Source organism: Chlorocebus sabaeus, chromosome 4 (genome assembly GCF_047675955.1).
Source record: "Chlorocebus sabaeus isolate Y175 chromosome 4, mChlSab1.0.hap1, whole genome shotgun sequence".
NCBI lineage: Eukaryota > Metazoa > Chordata > Mammalia > Primates > Cercopithecidae > Chlorocebus > Chlorocebus sabaeus.
The window spans coordinates 60,122,248-60,141,601 of NC_132907.1; the positions used below are offsets into that span (position 1 = coordinate 60,122,248).

The window sequence follows — 19,354 nt, forward strand, 5'->3', positions numbered from 1 at the left end:
AAATGAAAACTGCTTTTAATATTAGCCAACCTTAAATGCAATTAGAAAGGCAAATACATTCTAGCAATGTTTCAAGAAACTAACTGAAATTCATTTTAACAATTGCCTCACTGGCTACTCATTGTCCCACTCCTTACTAGATCTTTTAATATAAGGAACTAAAAATAAATTGAACTTAAGGGAAAGTTTCTGTGATAAGATTTTGAGAAATTTCCTTGAGCCTTTTCAAAAAGAGCCTGTTAGATTCTGTTTTTTTTTTTTTTTTAAAATAGATAAGAATCAACATTATTTCCATACTAATCATCAAAATCCTTCTTACCACAATTTGTAATTTAAAACTGCTAAGGAACATTTTAAACATGCACTTAAAGGTCAGTTCTAAAACATTCCTTTTTGGCCTAAACCAAATGACAAATTTATGGCTTTCTTGTGGTGCGTTTATTGACTGTTTGTTTGCTTTTGTTTTTACCTGGGTAGGACTGATAGGAGGTGGTGGAGCTTTGCGTTTTTTTGGAGTTCCACTTCTTTCTGAGCTTATTTTAGAGACTTGGTCATGCTGAAAGTTATCACAGTCCAAAGAATGGAGGTGGGTTAGTTTGGTTAGTAAAGTCTGAGCAAGTAGCTTTATCAAACACATGAGAAAAACCTCAAAAGTTCATGCATTTCTTACTTTATCAAAATCTGAAATCCGCTACCAACCTAAAAATAAATAATATGCATGCGCAAGTATTCTTCTAGCAGCCCATGCTTTAATAGCAAGAAAATAAAAACACGTAAGACAAAACCAGATTAGGTTGGTGTGGAGAACTGGGAAAGTAGAGGTTGAGGTCTACTACAACTTAGAATCCAGAATACAATCATAGCCAGCTTTCTGTATTAATGAAAAGCAATGGTATTTCCCACACGTCTGCATTACTTCCATTTCTTTTCTTAAAGACTATAAACATGAGGGGAAGAGATAACTTCATTTTTGAAGGTTACTGATAAGTAATACAGTTACCACATCAATTTCAGTATTATTTGCTGTTTATGATTTCTTCAAGAATATAGATGTGTAAATAAACACATAAAACCAAACATACACTGTTTGTCAAAAACACAGATAGTGACAATATATTTTTAGAAACTACACAGTAACAGGGCATACTCAATTTCTACTTTGTGTAACACTACATGACATTCTAGAAAAACCCTAATTAAAAAGAAAAAGCTAACTTCTCTTATTTTCATTAAATAGCTAACGTTTTCTGGCTGTAGCTCTGTAGCTCATGTGATATTACAAGTATTTAAAACAGTGTTATTCAGTCACAGAGTTTAAGCCACATCAAACATTTTCACACCAATAGGAAGTATGAGTTAGTACATTTCAGAAAAAGATGACCATATAAGTAGCAAGTTTAAAGTTACATGCTTTTGAAATAAAGCAAATTATTAAGAAAACCTTTACCACTTTTTTTTTTTTTTTTGAGACGGAGTTTCACTCTTGTTGACCAGGCTGGAGTGCAATCGCGCAATCTCAGCTCACTGCAACCTCTGCCTCCTGGGTTCAAGTGATTCTCCTGCCTCAGCCTCCTGAGTAGCTGGGATTACAGGCATGCGCCACCACGCCCGGCTAATTTTGTATTTTTTGTAGAGACGGGGTTTCTCCATGTTGGTCAGGATGTTCTCGAACTCCCGACCTCAGGTGATCCGCCAGCCTTGGCCTCCCAAAGGGCTGGGATTACAGGCATGAGCCACCGTGCCTGGCAACTTCTACCACTTTATAACAATGACTCATTTATTCAAAGATATTTCAGTCCTTAAGTATTTTCAATATAGTCTTTATTACTTTACCAGTGGTCCAGAGTGGTTAAATCTGAACATTTTTAAATTCCCACAAGCATAAATGAAACATAAAAGCCTCCCCCAAAGATAAATACCTGCTTTGGTTTTGTTGGGGTCTTTAAATCTATAGAGGAAAAAAGTGAAAAAAAGAACTATAAGAAGCATAATGATTCATATTCACTTTGGGTGGGGGGATACACACACATACACCATATCTAATATTTTTTAACACTCCATTTTTCTTCGAGAATATGTCTAAAAGAATAATAAAATATATCATATTGCACACATTCCTTTATCCTTTGGGGAAAATGGAGTGGATAAACTTAAAACAACATTGGCTATTTTCTTTTACATACCAGCATCCTGAGAGATTTTTGATAATAGAAGGCTTTGAATTCCTGCATTTTCTGAGAGTTTGGAATAATGTAAGGCATTGTGTCCAAGAGTATCTACAAGGTTTAGGTCTGCACCCTTTTTAATTAAGGCTTCCACGACGTTAGAGCTGCCAATCTCGCAGGCCAGCATGAGAGCAGTTCTAAAGGAAAAAGGAGATACAAAATTAGTACTAAGAAAATGTAAAAACTCTTTCTTGGGAAATCAGTTGTCTTAAAAAAAGAGAAAAGAAGAATAAGTGCAGTTAAACCTTTATTGCACTTAATCGTCGGGGAATTCAAAGTGGAATGTTATCAAGATGAAATTAGGTTTTTTTTTTAAAAAACTTCAGATTAAATCAAAATATTAAACCATATTTACTCAAACAACATAATCTTCTATACTATTTGGCACAATATGATGGGATTTAATATGACTGGCATGAATCTTATCCTTGTTTCACCTCAAGCATTTTAAATAACACATATATTTCTAAGACCATTTCTCCAAATCAACCAATAGGTTTATTTTATTTTGCATAGAAAGTCACAGGAAATTGTTTATTCACATTAGCATTTCATAGTCTCCTCACAGACTTAGCCAGCAATGATGTCCACAGATATCTAGGGAAAATTGCTTTAAAGTCAACATAGATTCTTGATTATGAAAAACAGTAGAACTTTAAAAAGGGAAGAAGTTAAAAATCCTTTATAACAAATGATCCAAAATATAGCTGTGATATTTTGAAATACTCCCAGAATGTGGATATCACTGAAGTCACACGATTTCTGCCTAATTCTGGGGTACCTTCCACTTTTGTTCCTGGAATTGACATCTGCTCCATGATCCAGGAGAAAGTGACAGATCTCACTGTGACCATTTTGTACAGCAAGAAGCAGCGGTATATTCCCATCCTAGGAGACAAATTCAGATTTAGATTTTAACTCAGGCACAAAATGCCAGAACTGCAAAAGTCAGCCCCTGTTTTTGGCACATTTTTCTCCTGACTTGGACTGCTGATCTAATATCTGGTCCATCCTGATATTCCGTACCCCCATAGAGTCACAACTGTATGTTGGCACAACTCTTGTTACGGAATGTTACTGAATGCTAGCTTTTACATAGGAGCCCCAGCTTCTTGGGGCTGCTTGTGCCCTTGGCTATCACTGTTTGGGTGATCATGAGAGAGGGCAGAACACAAAGTGCGTAAAGGCTCAAGGCAAGTGTACCGGGTATACTGAGGGATGGTGCTGGAGAAAGGAAGGGCGTGTCTCCCCACGACACCAGAAGATCCCACTGCCCTGTATGCAACTTCTTCCCAGTGCACTAATGATTATATATCCTGCCATTCCACTCTTACTAGAAAGTGTACCCTTTAGTAATCTTGCTATATATCAAAATATAACATAAATTGAGAGCCTATGTCTATTACTAACACATGACTAGATAAAGAAATGGATAGAAAGAATAATTATGTCATGACAATTGCAACCCCTTTGGGAAAAAGGAAATCTAGGTCTCCAACTCATATACAAACTATGTCAGGTGGATTAAGCATTTAAACATTACAATATAAAACAAATGATGAAAAATACTAGAAGAATATACATAAGTATTTTCTGTAATATCAGGTCTGACACAAACCATAAAGAGAATTTGTTATTCTGTTTTTTTTCTGGAATATACCCTATAAATCCATCGACAGTGAGTTTTAAGGTAGAAGCATTCAATAGGCAAAGGGAAAAGATGTTACAATATATCCAACTATTTTAAAATACAAGTGCTGCTCAAAGATTGAGTATTGTCATAAAGAATTTCAGACAGATTTCTGGGCACTATCTCTGTGAAGTTAAAATACTTTCTGCTTAGGAAGTACTGAACTTCAAGGAATATGAATTTATTTACAGATTCTATCTAGTCACTTCACAGTATCTCCATCAAATATAAGTGTATGCATGTCAGTTCTCATGCTGCAACATGAAATTTAACCCCATAACATAACCACGTGATAGGTATATAAATTTATTCTCAAAATAGTCTGGTGAAGTTAAAATAGCCTAGCAGTGGTCTTCAAAGTTGGGAGATTCTGCTTAGAAGGTACCCAAAGTGATAGATGGGGTGCAGAAAGAAAGTAGTAAAATTTCTATTTAGACTTATTTTTTATTTTTAAAAATCAAGAAATTAAGCTTTATTTGTAATTACATTGATGGTAGAAAACATGTATAGCTGTAGAAATAAATATACCTATATAGGAAATATATGCTGCAAAATGTTTTACTAATGCTTTAGAAGTCAATTAACCTTCTTCCCAGTTTAGGCAAAACAAACAAACAAACAAACAAACAAAAACCATGCAGCTCTCTACCAGAGCTCATTTAATTTTATACAAACACACTCTTTGAGGCTGAAGCAAATCTGACTGATTTTCAATGTGAAAACAAAATATAAAAACTGTTCTTGGTGTTATTTCTAAAGAGAACTAACATCAGAATCATCAGAATCATCTATTTCAGAAAAATCGGATTCATCAAATGAACCTTCAGCCAACAACTCTTTGAGAATGACGTTAACATCACACACACAAATGCTACGTTTTCTAGGATTTGACATTTTCAGCAATTGAGAATTACTATATTTTGTAAATGGAAATACCACTACTAAAAACAGAATGCTATAAATAGAATAATGTCTCTTGTTTCCAAAGCCAATATACTAGAGCTATGCGAAAATACTAATAATAAAAATGAGATATTTCGTGGCAAAGTTATCTTGAGGTAAATGCTGCATCCCCAAACACCACTGGTGAGTATTCTTGGGGCAAATGAGAAAAGGATTTAGAATAATACATAAATCCATTTTGCAGAAGAGAATCTAGGTTGAAAGCAATAGAATTTTGCCCAATAGTTCAGTAGGGGACTACGAGCAGGAGTCCCCAACGCAGGGGCTGCAGACCAGTACCAGTCTGTGGCCTGTTAGGATCCGGCTGCACAGTGAGGAGTAAGTGGCAGGCGAGTGAGCATTACTGCCTATAAGATAGCAGCAGTACTGGATTCTCATAGGAACACAAACCCTATTGTGACCTGAGCATGCAAGGGATCTAGGTTGTGCGCTCCAATGCCTGATGACCTGAGCTGCAACAGTTTCATCCTGAAACCATCCCCACCCCCATCCATGGAAAAACTGTCTTCCCCCAAATCAGCCCCTGATGCCAAAAAGGTTGGGGACTGCTAGTTTAAAGTCTCAGTGACTCCATGGGTATCCCACTGAGTTTTAGAAACCAGTGTCTGCCTCTACCTCTAGTGACCACCTGGTACTTACCAAATCTTTGAGGTTTATGGGGCTCTTATGTTCGCAGAGCATCTGCACAGCTTGAAGGCAGCCCTGCGCCGCTGGGGGAAGGAAAATATAAACACCACAGCCAGTCACACAGTTATTCACAACCAGGGGTATCAAATACTTCAGGAAGGAAATGTTCATGTTCTACCCATTCTACATATATTCACTCTAGTTGCATTGAAGAGAAATGGTGTTAGGAAGGTTAAGAGTGAGGTGTTTAAAATTACTGCTTAATTTCAGAGTTATGCTGGCCTAAGGCCAATGACTGCCAGTTGCCTTTAGGCAAATATTTGGCTCAGGTTTTCACAGGACTTAGCTTTTCCACAACTAGCAATAAAACACATGTGTAAACCTAATCACTCATAGTTTAGTGTCAACTTTTGTCACTTGAAGTTGTGTAATCATACTAAAACAAAATGTTAGTAAATAAAATTGACTGATGTTCATAATAATCCTCAAATCAAAAAGTCTGTATTACACATTACCTCATATCTATAAGTGCTTAGGAATATCTGTTAGTTTAAAAAGAAACCTTAAATTAGTTAAAATATATTAATCGTGATAAAATTCAGTAGTTAGGTGGCAAAGCAATTGATGAATTCTAGGCATATGCCTCAGTAAAACTCTGTATGTTTTACAAACAGAGTAAAATGGGAATGTCTAGAAATGATGACAGAAAAGAGCACCAGGAATAGTATGGAAGGTTAATGGTTTGAATAAGGAAAAAGAAAAGTTGGTGTTTCCAATGGCAGAAGAAGACAAATAGGAGAATGAAAGTTACCTGCATAATGTAAAGCTGTTTTCCCAGAGCTGTCAACACTTTCGGCTGGGCATTTAGACTATAAGACAAAAACAAATACATCCATATAATAAAATACCCTGCACCAATTCTATTCAGTTCAGACTTTTCCTGCAAGGTATGATGTGGCTTATTAGCAAGACTATTAACATAAATAAGCCTCAACTGCTGTGTTCCAGGGGCCTACAGTCTCCTATGGAGAGGAAGACTTATGTCTTTGGGGTGGGCAAACTCTCCCCTCTTTGCTGCTTCACCTGTCTGTCCCTCTCCTTCCCTCATCACTCCAGCACTCCACCAGCTAATAGACATGCTCTAGGCTCTCTCATCTTGATCCTATCTTTTCCCCCATCTCCTGCTCTTTCTTCATGAAACCAGCTTTCTCCTAAGGATTACCCACATGCAGTCCAGGCACCCTCACCTCCATTCACTCCTGAAACCACTGCAGTTGGGTGTTCCCTCTCGAGTCCAAGGAGATGGCCTTGGTCAAGGTCACCAACAACCTTCATGTTTCCAGTGACAATGAACATTTCTGTTCTCCTTTCTCTAACCTCTCGACTCCTAGAGCCCTGCTTGGCTCATCTTATTCTGCTTTTCCTCTTGCGGCTCCTCCTCTAGCCAAACAGAAAACCTCAGGGCTCCTCAGTGTTCTTCCTCTAAGCTCTTTTCCCTGGTAAGCTCCTCCACACCCACAGCCTGAAATATCATCGAGAAGAATGGACGCTAGTGACTCCCAAATGTGGAGATCCTAACAGTAACAACAATAACTGCTATGTAAGTATTAGCTCTCATGTGCCACGCACTGTTCAAAGAACTGCTTTAGGTGCCTAACAACCCGAGGTAGATACTATCATTACTCCAACTTGCAGATGAAGAAATGGAGGCACAAAAAGGTTGATAATTTGCTCAAGTCGCAGTAAATGGCAGAGCCAAGATTCAACTCAGACAGGCTGGGCTAGGCTCTGTATTCTCACTCAAACACAACAGTTGTCATCTTCAAGCACTAGGCTTGATAACCCACTGCCTACTTCCCATCTCTGCTCTGATGTGTTATTAGCATCTCCAAGACCCAGCTAAAATCTCTGGCTTCCCCTCCCCAGTGCCCCACCTGCTCCTCCCTGACTGCCTTCTCCATCAACAGCATCATCATGTCTAGGCATTGAGCCAGAAACCAGTGACTCAGCTTTGATTCCTTCTCATTCTCCTTCCCCTCCCCGCTGCCCTCGTCCTCCTCCCATATGTAGTGGACCACCATGTCCTGTCAATTTTTTTCTCCAAAACTCACTTCCAATCTACCCTCTACCCTTTCTTGTTCCTGACATCCTTTTTTAGGACAGCATCTTCTCACTTGAACAGCTAAGGTAGCCCCCTGGTAGGTCTCCCCAGTTCTGCATTTTCCCCCTTTTTATCAATTCTCTAAACAATTAGAATTCTCTTTTAAAACTGTGACTCTCACTGTCTACTTAACAGCCCCTCACAGTTCCATGCTGTACTTAGGATGAACTGCAGTGAAGCCCATCATGACATACAAGGCCCTGCATCCTGTGCTACTTTCCTTACTTGCTTTGCCCCAGGCCCACACACTGGCTTTCTTCCTTCCCTGGCCAGTACCTTTCTGACCTCAGGTCCTTTGCACACATTGTTCCATTTGCTTAGAACGCTTTCCTTGTGGCTGCTTGCATCCTTCGGAGGTCTGAGCTTAAATATCACCTCCTTCACGAGGCCTCCCATGAACCTCCACCTCTCACTCCTCTCTTACAGTAACCCGTTAGCTTCCTTTTGAACTGCTTGCAATCTGTAATGTTTATTTGTGGATTGTTTACCAGACTGGGAGCTCCACTGCGATTGGGGCTGCTGTTGGTCACTGCTTGACACGATGCACAGTGCCCAGGAAACACAGTATGAGAAAGGGCAGGAGGAATAGCTGAGGGTTCAGGGAGGGAGACAGCTCATTTGTTTTTTGTTTGGTTTGGTTTGGTTTGGTTTTTGAGATGGAGTCTCACCCTGTCACCCAGGCTGAAGTGTAGTGGTGAAATCTTGGCTCACTGCAACCTCCGCCTCCCAAGTTCAAGTGATTCTCCTGCCTCAGCCTCTCGAGTACCTGGGATTACAGGCATGCGCCACCATGCCTGACTAATTTTTGTAATTTTTAGAAAAGATGGGGTTTCACCATGTTGGCCAGGCTGGTCACGAACTCCTGACCTCAGGTGATCTACCCGCCTCAGCCTCCCAAAGTGCTGGGATTACAGGCGTGAGCCACTGAGCCCAGCCTGAGAGAGCTTATTTGAATTTGAAGAATCTCAAAAGGGTCTATTTGTGCTCATTGCCATGAGAAGGAAGAACTTTACCTTGGTAGCCACTGGAGGGGGGAATGGCTCCAGCAGACAGGCAATAAGAGCAAAGGCCTGGAGAGCTCAGGGAGATCCATAAATGCAGAGGGTATAGGAGTAGGGGGCAATAGGAGGTAACGGGGATCACAGCACAGAGAGCCTGGGCTACTGAGACAAGAGGTGAAGAACTGGCTAGAGAGCAAAGAGGAACAGGACCTGGGAAAACAGCCCAACAGGAGGACACGGCTGAGGTTTTAACCACCACCCAGGAAGAAGAACAATCTGGATGGTTTGGCAGTGAGAGGAGGTAATAACACACTACCACGCTAGTGAAATGTCTGCCCTTCCGTGGTAAGAAGAATGGAGATTAAGTTACGACTTACCATGCTTTGGCCTAATTTTAAAACAGCACAAGGAACTGTTTAAAGGCTTCAAAGATTCCAAAGAAAAACCAATCCATTTGCATAACCAGATATAAGATTACATTAGAGACTCGAATATCTGGTTCTTGCCCACGAGAACATCCAGCTTGTCAGGTTAATTCTTCCTTTAAATCACAGTCAGATGCAAAGTCTGGATAGCCAAGCCAGAATGGGAATGGAGATTTCAAACATAAATCAATTACTTAAAAATTGAGGTAGGGCCAAGGATATGGAGGCAGAGCATTTGAGCAATGATTTTCACTTATCCGGAGTGTCTGGTCCCAGGAGAGGCAGGTAAGAAAAGTTCTATTTTAGTTGTCTTCAAAGAGAAGCCTCATAATACAACATCACAGACATTAATCTCTTTTTCTTGAATTTAGCTTCAAAGACCTGTTAAAGTTAAGCATTCTTGGAACTGGCAATAGCTTGCATCACGTAACGCAAGACAAGAAGCTGTGTGATCAACAGACCAGGACAAGTTGAAGAATGTGACCGCATTTCTGCATTAGAATTTCAAAACCAAATTAAAGCAAGATGCTGGGTCCCACAAAGTGCTTGTTAAGGCTGAGACAACAGTTCAACAGAACAGACAGTACAAGCAAACACGTATTTTATTGCTCTATGCTGTTCCTGAAAACAGCCAGCTTGCATTTTGACTGGCAACAACTGGATGTTACCGTATAGATGGCTGTTGGGCGTTCATTAAAACATTCATCTTTAAAGATTGATGGAAGTTGTCATTTTAAGGGATCATTATAAACTTCCTGGCAAGATTATTGAACCAGGGAGTTGGCTGAAAATTATAAAGAAGAATAAAACCAACGACTTAAACAAAACCCAAGAACCAAAGCTCATCAAGTTACATATGAGGAAATAATGGTTGAAATTTTGCTTCTCAAAGAAGAGCTGCATTCTACTGATGATTTAACAATAGTAGGATACTAGAGATCCTGTGTGGTAAGGATCTCCAACAGCTTAGAAATGGATGTTTTAAAAACTTACACTATTTAGAGGGTGTAAGTCCTTCAGCAAAGAAAAGGAGGAACTAAATAAAGGGGAGAAAAAGGCTAGATCTCAAAAAAGACACTCCAATTTTGATTAGATCCTCTTCTCTGCCAGTGGAATTGCTATGGAGATAATCTCCTTGGCTATCATTTCAATCATGAAGCTTCTTAGGAAACACAGGTTTGGGGACAGTATTTAAAGGAGTGGGTACGGAGGGTGTGTTTGTTCTTTCACAAATACAATTACTTTTAAATTGTAAAACAGACACATGTATAATCCTAAGTTGTCACCAGCTTACCTGAAGGAGCTTCCTGATGCATTCATGGTGGCTGTTCTTGGCTGCGAGGTGTAAGGCGCTGTGTCCTAAATGGATTTTTTCAAATAATAATTCTTTTAAAAAAGGTCACACTTAAAAAAAAAAATCTCTTTCTTATCTGTGAGAAGACAGCTATAAGGAAATAGGTTATTCTCAAAAAAAGACAGAACTGTGTTTTTTTTTGTTTTTGTTTTTGTTTTTGGAGACAGCGTCTCACTCTGTCACCCAGGCTGGAGTGCAGTGACATGATCATGGCTCTCTGCAGCCTCAACCTGCTGGGCTGAAGTGATCCTCCCACCTCAGCCTCCCAAGTAGCATGCCACCACACCTGGGTAATTTTTGTATTTTTTGTAGAAATGAGATTTCACCATGTTGCCCAGGCTGATCTCGAACTCCTGAGCTCAAGCAGTCCTCCTGCCTTGGCCTCCCAAAGTGCTGGGATTACAGGCATGAGCTACTGTGCCTGGGCTGGAACTGTTTATTCTTGAGACTGGGGAGAATCGAGCATCCCCCTTCCCACCTACTGGATGACATTCACAGGCTCCAACTGCCGTTCTCTTGGGGTACGAAGCCGCTCCAGGCTAGACGCTTGTGGTGGACTCATGATAATGCAGCTCAGCAGCTCTGCTTTTAGCTGTCTGTATGTTTGCCAAATGTCCTGTGTCCACAAGAGCCATGCCAGGCTACGCCTACCACAGGCTGAGGAACTCAGTGAAGGCAACTCACAAGCCAGCAGAATACATCAAAGATCCACACACTTCAGCCCCTACTTTTGACATCTCATTTCCGCCTCCTCTCAACGTACTCCAGCCCTGAATGGAAATTACCTGGAGTTTTCTGATTTTCAAAGTTCTTGTACAGAAGAAGGGAGAGAGTTGTAAAATTCTCAGTGAGGTCTTTCCTGACTTTCCCATTTCAAATTCCAATTTCTCCCTAACTCTTTTAACCCCACTCCCTGCTTTATCCTTCATAGGACTTAGCAGCTTCTATCACTCCCTTTTACCTCTTTATACAGACACACACTTACATAGATAATTGCTTTTCCCCCTACGAGAATCTAAGCTTGGTGAGGACAGACACCCCTGTTGATTCCCTGCTGTATCTCTAGTATCGACAACACTGCTGTGGCACAGTAGGCTCTCAATACATTTCTGTCCATCTGAATTAGAGGGTATGCTCATTTCAAATGTCTGGATTGGGGGACCTGGGGAGAGGGTCAGAGCAGAGGACCTGACCACTGCCACACAACCCAGCACACCTAGTAAACTCTTAATCCTGGATTTCCCAAACTATTTGACCCAATATAACACCTGTAGATAACTCCCATACTTTAGGATGTGCTTAAAGCACTTTCTTAACCTTAGCACCACTGACCTTATAAGCTGGATATTTATAAGCTGGATAAAATATATAATATATGTTTTATATATTATAACCATACACATTGATTAAAGGGTGTCGTAGAAGAGAAGGCCACCCAAAAATCAAAACCAAAGCTAAACCAGCAACTGGAGATGCGCGGGATAGGTAAGGGCTCTCCAGTTTTCCTCCTTCTAAGGATTCATATTTTCATATCTGAGCTGCTCACTCTCCTAAATCTCTTTTCTTTTATGAGAAAAGAAGTTTTATTAGGAAAGTCAAGTGTGCAAAAGGATCAGAGAACACTCAAGATATGTGAGTGGAACAGAAACTGCAAATCATCTTTTAATCTCTGTTTTACCTCCTTCTAACAGCAAAACCTTGCATTTTTATTTATTTAATAAACAAATAAAAACAGTGAATACCACTGTTTCTATGTACAAGCACATTCTGAGTTTTAAACAAATGCCTTACAAATGAAGTTTTGGAACACATCCTGATTGTAAGAAGGAGGCTGTTTATGTCGTACATACAATGCATTAACTTGTCCTTGTTATGGACTAAAGCTGTTCTGCATAAGCAGCACCCACTGGAAACAGGCACAGTTCTCCGAAGACAAGATGGTTGGGAGATGTAAACAACTTATCATAAAATAACAGGGTTTCTTTTCACTTTGAATAAGTGTTCTAGTCAAACCTGGAAGTGCCAGGTTTCTATAGAAGCAAAAATTCTTTTATTCCCCAGCCCTGTGATGTTTTTCTAATGAGCAACACAAAAGTACTTTTCACTAAAAATAGTTTCAAAATCCGAATGACGCATCATTCCCTGAACACTATAACACTGAAGTAAGATGTCTCTCATCGCTAATATTAACACAAAATTCTCTCTCCAAATGCAAAAATTTCTGGACAAAATATTATTTTAGTGATAGAATCCAACTATGATGAGACAACGTATCTCTGACTCCCATATAGCTGTGGATCTGTCTAGAATATCAGGAAGCAATTTCCCTATAGGCAAATAACAAGGGCAACCCTAAGTGCATTCCAGCAGAATTCTGCCTGCGATAAAAGACTAATGATATTTATAAATTAAGAGTCTTGGACTATTACAGGTAGTCTAAGAACCCTATTACTTAAAGGCTGTCTGAGGAGAATGGCCCAGCTGCTCTGGCCATAGGGCACCTTTCCCTAAAACTACCTCAGACTGTGACCATGTATTCAATTCTTAAGACAGCTGGAAAAAAACAGGGAAGAATTAAGTAATATCATAGAGGAATCATTAATGGGACTATAAAAATACTTTTCAAGTATATGTGAAAAATGTTAAAACCAGTGAAGCCACAGGATACAAAGATATGGCTAACAAATCCAAAAGGTGAATGTTTCTGAAATAGTTAGAAATAAACTATTTCTTAAATAGTTTTGGATCACAATACAGCAACATTTAAAAATAAAGATAATTAAATGACACTCAACTAGATAAAAAGTTTTAAAATATTTTCTTAAAAATCAGTTTTGGAATGCAGAATATGTTTAAACAACAAAGTATAAATTGATTTGTTTTTTATTTACAATTTTAACTATATTTAAACATTATTTTTGGAATTCCTCATCTTCACATCAAATTTTTGTCACTAAAGCACAAGTCCATTCACCCTGTCGTTCCAGGACAGATAAAATCTGATTGTAAAAGATTTATTTATAATAACCATTCTTACCAATAAATACTTTTATGAAATTATCCCTTAGTTTCTCCTCATTTTAAAAGTACAGTGTAGATTTGAGGCCAGGCATGGTGGCTCATAGCTGTAATCCCAGCACTTTGGGAAACCGAGACGGTTGGATCTCTTAGCCCAGTAACTCAGAGACCAGCCTGGGCAACATGGCGAAACCCCATCTGTACAAAAAATATAAAATCAGATGGATGTGGTGGCATATGCCTGTAGCCCCAGTTACTCAGGAGGCTGAGAGGTGGGAGGATCACTTGAGCTCCAGCCTGGGCGATACAGCAAGACTCTGTGTCAAAAAAAAAAAAAAAAAAAAAAAGATTTGCACAGTGTTTTACACAGACACAAAAGATGCTTTGGGTATGTGTATCTTCCTTAAATTTTATTTTGATTTATTTATTTTAAAAATAGAGACAGAGTTTTGCCATGTTGCCCGGGCTAGTCTCGAACTCCTGGGCTCCAGTGATCCTCCCAACTCAGCCCCTCAAAGTGCTGGGATTATAGGTGTAAGCCACCGTGTCTGGCCTATGGGTATCATTTGAAATATTCTCGTGGCCGGCCAGGTGTGGTGGCTCGCACCTGCAATCCCAGCACTCTGGGGGGCCAAGGTGGGTGGATCGCTTGAGCCCAGGAGTTTAAGATCAGCCTGGGCAACATGGTGAAACCCCATCTCTACTAATATTACAAAAATTAGCTGGGTGTGGTGGCACATGCCTGTAATCCCAGCTATTCAGGAGACTGAGGTGGGAGAATCACTTGAACTTAGGAGGCAGAGGTTGCAGTGAGCTGAGATGGTGCCAGTGCACTCCAGTCTGGGCGACTCTTTTTTTTTTTTTTAAAGATACTGAAATATTCTCATGGTCAAGTTATGCTGATCATTATATATGGTTAGCCTTTTGACCTCTTCATACATGAGTTAATAGCAAATAAATTACCATAAATCATGAATTTATTGGGTATAATTTGCAATTATATTTGAAAACACCACATACTCTAAAGTGCCTGAGTTTTAAGGCACACTATCTTTTGTGCCTTCACACAGTGTCAAATTTGAGTGGGATTAAAGGGTGTCATAGAAGAGAAGGCCACCCAAAAATCAAAACCAAAGCTAAACCAGCAACTGGAGATGCGCGGGATAGGTAAGGGCTCTCCAGTTTTCCTCCTTCTAAGGATTCATATTTTCATATCTGAGCTGCTCACTCTCCTAAATCTCTTTTCTTTTATGAGAAAAGAAGTTTTATTAGGAAAGTCAAGTGTGCAAAAGGATCAGAGAACACTCAAGATATGTGAGTGGAACAGAAACTGCAAATCATCCTTTAATCTCTGTTTCTACCTCCTTCTAGAGCAAAACCTTGCATTTTAAATTTTATTTATTTATTTATTTATTTGAGATGGAGTCTCACACTGTTGCCCAGGCTGGAGTGCAGTGGCATGATCTCAGCTCACTGCAACCTACCCCTCCTGGGTCCAGGCGATTCTATTGCCTCAGCCTCCCAAGTAGCTGGAATTACAGGCGCCCGCCACCACGCCCAGCTAATTTTAGCAGAGACAGGGTTTCACCATGTTGTTCAGGCTGGTCTTGAACTCCTACCTCAGATGATCCTCTTGTCTTGACCTCCCAAAGTGCTAGGATTACAGGTGTGAGCCACCACACCCAGCCAAAACCTTGCATTTTTAACTGGTAAAATGGCTGCCCAGAAGTCCCCAGCTCCCCATAAAGCCAGATATGGCTATGGACCACATTCCCTGTGCATCAGATCTGGGTGGAAATGTGCAGGTGCAGTGTGTGGGCCACATTTGCCTTTCCCTTTCTGCTGATGGGACACAGGTTCTGGAGAGTCATCCTGGACCACTGGGACCCAGTAACACCGTAGATGGGACAGCAACAAGGTGAAGGGGCCCAGGCAGAGCTGCCATACCAGTGTGGGACTCACCTGAGTGGGATACAATGCTATCTTGTTTAAGCCCCTCTTATTTAGAAACTCTATCACATAGTATCCGATGTATATGCTTGTTAATAAAGGGAGTCTGAGAGCTAGTGCCTGTGGTAATGCTTCTATTTAATTCTATCTCATACTCCAGGGTGCTAAATGCAAACTTAAAAAAAAAAAAAAAGACTAGGAGTCAATTTTACTATTTGCCTAGGAGAAGTGTTTTCTAAAGAAACAGATATAATTGCCTATTCTTACTGCAATGAAAAATGCCTGACAAATAATGTGAGTCTAGTTCAGAGATGGTCCAGTGAGCCTGAGAGCTGATTTTCCCATCTGGTCACTATATGCCTATGGGCTAGTTGGCAAACTAGCAATTAAGGAATGGGAGGAGGCCGTGCATGGTGACCCACACCTGAAATCCCAGAAATTTAGGAGGCCGAGGTGGGCAGATCACTTAAGGTTAGGAGTTTGAGATCAGCTTGGCCAACACGTGAAACTCCGTCTCTACTAAAAATACAAAAAATTAGGCGTGGTGACACACACCTGTAATCCCAGCTACTTGGGAAGCTGAGGCAGGAGAATCACTTGAACCTGGAAGGCAGAGGTTGCAGTGAGGCGAGATCAAGCCATTGCACTCCAGTCTAGGCAACAGAGCGAGACTCCATCTCAAAAAAAAAACAAAACAAAAAAGGGAATTTGGGGAAATCCCAAAAGTCAAAAACCTAAGTCATGTTCTGGAGTCTTTCCTTTGGATTTTCTTTTTTGATTTGTAGGTGTGGTCACTGAAAACCTTTAAAAAAAAAAAGATGTAAAGCCTTTCAAAAGCCCAATGTATACAAGATAATAAAGATGATCTGGCTGGAGTAGCAATAATCATGATAATACAGTAGGGAAATGCAGTGAGCACTTACGTTAGCCTGACGCTGCCAAGATGCCCACACCAACCATCTCACTTAAGCCTCAAACCTCCAAGGCTCTATAAAATGACACGACTGTCGATGTTGCACCAGAACCACATCCAAGGCCTTATCTTCTGACAGCATTTTGCTCTTAAAATTGCTTGTAAAGCATCCATAAAAATTCTCAGATTCCCAAGCATTTCATGTAGAAAAACAGCTTTTAAAAATGCTAACAGATTCTTGCTTCTATAACTTAAATTCAGTCAAAAGTTTAAAAAATAGGAAATTATACCAATTTGACCATCCTGAAGACATTAATCACGGATAAAAAGAATAAAAAGAGCCAGTGTAATAGATTTTGAAAGATGGTTTTGTGTGTGTGTGCGTGTTTTGTTTTTTCCAAAAATTCTACAGGGCAGGATTTATGGTAACAGATCTTTGTGCCATTTCTCACTGGGTCTTGAGATTGAAGGTGACTGCATCTCAGTAATAAAGTGGCAAAACTTAAGGTAGGTTCAGTGAAAAGACAATACCTGTAAAAGTTAAGCCATTTAATTCATCCCTTAACCACCACAACACATGTTTAGGACTAGTGATGACCACTAAGCACTGTCACTCATGTAACCTCATCCTTCCCTTGGATTCAGATATGCTTTCTTGAGAGGGAGAGTGAGCAGGTGGGTATTATAGCCAACAGGTAAGACACAGGCATGGGCAATAAAAGCCATTACAATTTAACCTGTTTATTGGGACAGAAAAAAATGAGAAGTGTTTTTCTAGATGCACTTTTTTCCATGCATTGTTCTTCTTCTTTTGTTCCTGTGTTCTCTTTGCATGCTTTCAAGAAATCATGGGAAGAAGCTGGTACCTCATTCAGAGCAAAGTAAAACAATGAAGCCCAAGGAGCGAAGTGCTGGCATCATGGCTAAAAATGTCAGGGGAGAAGGAAGTGACAGAAGCTCTGAGACATCTTCAACCCACGGAATGTTTGGACAATGTCCTGCGACCCCAAAGTGCTGTGGATTCCACCAATTTCAATTGGTTCCCACTGGCCAATCCCGGGAAATATCTAGGCTGTGTCTGCAGCACTCCCTCCAGTGTTGCTTTTTAGAGAGTGGTTCCATCTTAGTCTGCAGGAAGTGGGCACTGCCCTGGGGCATCCAGGTCTTCCTGCCCAGCACTGTACCAGCCTCTCAGGAACTGGGTGAGGGCTCTGGTGGTAAATACGAGCGCTACCCACAGGGTGTTATGAGGCCACAAAGAACTATGCTTCTTAAGAGCCTTTAATTCGGGAAATGAAACTGGTGGGATATTTATTAAATTAAAATGCAGGATATAGAATTTATTGTATAATGTGATCTCAGGCATGTAAAAATATATTGGGAAAATCTGGAAGGAAATACAACAAAATAGAATTTTTTTTTTTTCTGATAGGAGTAGGAACTTGAGTTATCTTCTTCTTTATAGTTTACTGTATTTCTTAACTTTTCTACAATGAGCATGTATTAAAAATAACTTACTCTGGCTGGGCGTGGTGGCTCATGCCTATAATCCCAGCACGTTGGGAGGCCGAGGCGGGTGGATCATCTGATGTCAGGAGTTCAGGACCAGCCTGGCCAAGATGGTGAAACCCCATCTCTACTAAAAATACAAAAATTAGCCGGGCATGGTGGTGGGTGCCTGTAATCCCAGCTACTCAGGAGGCTGAGGCAGGAGAGTCGCTTGAACCTGGGATGCGGAAGTTGCAGGGAGCAGAGATCGTGCCAGTGTACTCCAACCTTGGCAACAGAGCCAGACTCCATCTCAAAACAAAACACACACACACACACACACACACACACACACACACACACAACTTATTTTTCTCTACAATAAAAAGAGGTGAGGGAAGATTTTGGTTATGCTGAAAATAACTACAGTCCTGTCTAATCTATTTCTTAACATCACGTACAATGAAACAAAACTATGTGACAGCACCAGTTTATTCACTCTGAGCTAATGCTTTCAGATTACGGGTTTCTTAGAGGGAAACTTCCCCTACTTAAGAGGACATACATCTCATTGGGGGATTTTAGCAAATCCTACTGCACCATGTGGTTTTATGGCGTAACTTTAAGAGCAATGACAATGAACTTTAAAAGCAAACACAATGATTGAGTCTTGAGATTAAAGATCACTTTAATTGGAACAACATAAATTAGTATTTCCCTCAAGGCAGTCACTTAAGGAAACCACTTATCCCCCTATATTGGTGTTGCCATTTCTCAAAATATTTTTGGAACTTTCTGTGGAACTGCTCAGAAAAATCGTTCTGTTATTTCAATCACTCCCTATTTTTGACCAAAAATGGTTTTACCAGTTTGACACATTATTTACCTGACTTGACATCAAATTTTTTTAGGGCTCTTAGATTTGCCCTAAAGAAAACCCTATTCTCAAAAGATAAAGATTCCCAACCACTGAGATTCTTTTTTTTAAGTCCTCACACAACGAAAACAATTCTAAACCTGTTCCCAACCATATTTTGAGTAATAATAGCATTCCTGCAATACCTGGCTGATCCCCCAGGATGACTAGTCTGAAGAGGCCAATTTTGGCGGTGGGAGAAAAGAAAGAGATCCATTACAGATTCGTGAAAACCTGTGATAAAGGCAATGGAGTTAGGCTGATTTTGTATCCCAGTAAACACTAATAAAAACCTATTAGAAGCCAAAAATTCTTGAGTACAATAGAAAAATGAAAAACCATCAGTGGTTACTTTGGTCCTTTGGGGTGGCCAGCAGGGGCAGAATCTCAGGCTGGACACCTCAGGGATTCCTTCTTATAGGACAAGATAAGACTAGCTACCTTTTGTCTCCATTTGCCTTGTTCATCATTTGTCAACACTGGCTTCATATTAGAATCACCCAGGGAGCTTTAAAAAAAATACCAGTTGACTGGCAACATCCAGACAATGGAATCTGAATCTCAGAGGCTAAAGTGTAGGTATATATATTTTTGTGTGTGTGTGGGGCGGGGGGGGGGGGGGG

General features: G+C 40.1%; 1 protein-coding gene across 2 annotated transcripts in view; it reads right to left on the reverse strand.

Moving 5' to 3' along the window:
* Nucleotides 1-19,354, reverse strand: part of RAI14 (retinoic acid induced 14) — a 174,706-nt gene that overhangs the window by 17,942 nt on the left and 137,410 nt on the right. The window contains exons 5-11 of one of the 2 annotated variants that reach the window (XM_007961324.3): nucleotides 10,387-10,451; nucleotides 6,317-6,374; nucleotides 5,518-5,588; nucleotides 3,007-3,113; nucleotides 2,184-2,362; nucleotides 1,920-1,948; nucleotides 470-556 (exon numbers count right to left, since the gene is read on the reverse strand). In XM_007961324.3, coding sequence (XP_007959515.1) covers nucleotides 470-556; nucleotides 1,920-1,948; nucleotides 2,184-2,362; nucleotides 3,007-3,113; nucleotides 5,518-5,588; nucleotides 6,317-6,374; nucleotides 10,387-10,451 — 596 coding nt within the window. The remainder of the gene's footprint in view (nucleotides 1-469; nucleotides 557-1,919; nucleotides 1,949-2,183; nucleotides 2,363-3,006; nucleotides 3,114-5,517; nucleotides 5,589-6,316; nucleotides 6,375-10,386; nucleotides 10,452-19,354) is intronic. The other variant, XM_007961325.3, reaches the window with a different exon arrangement.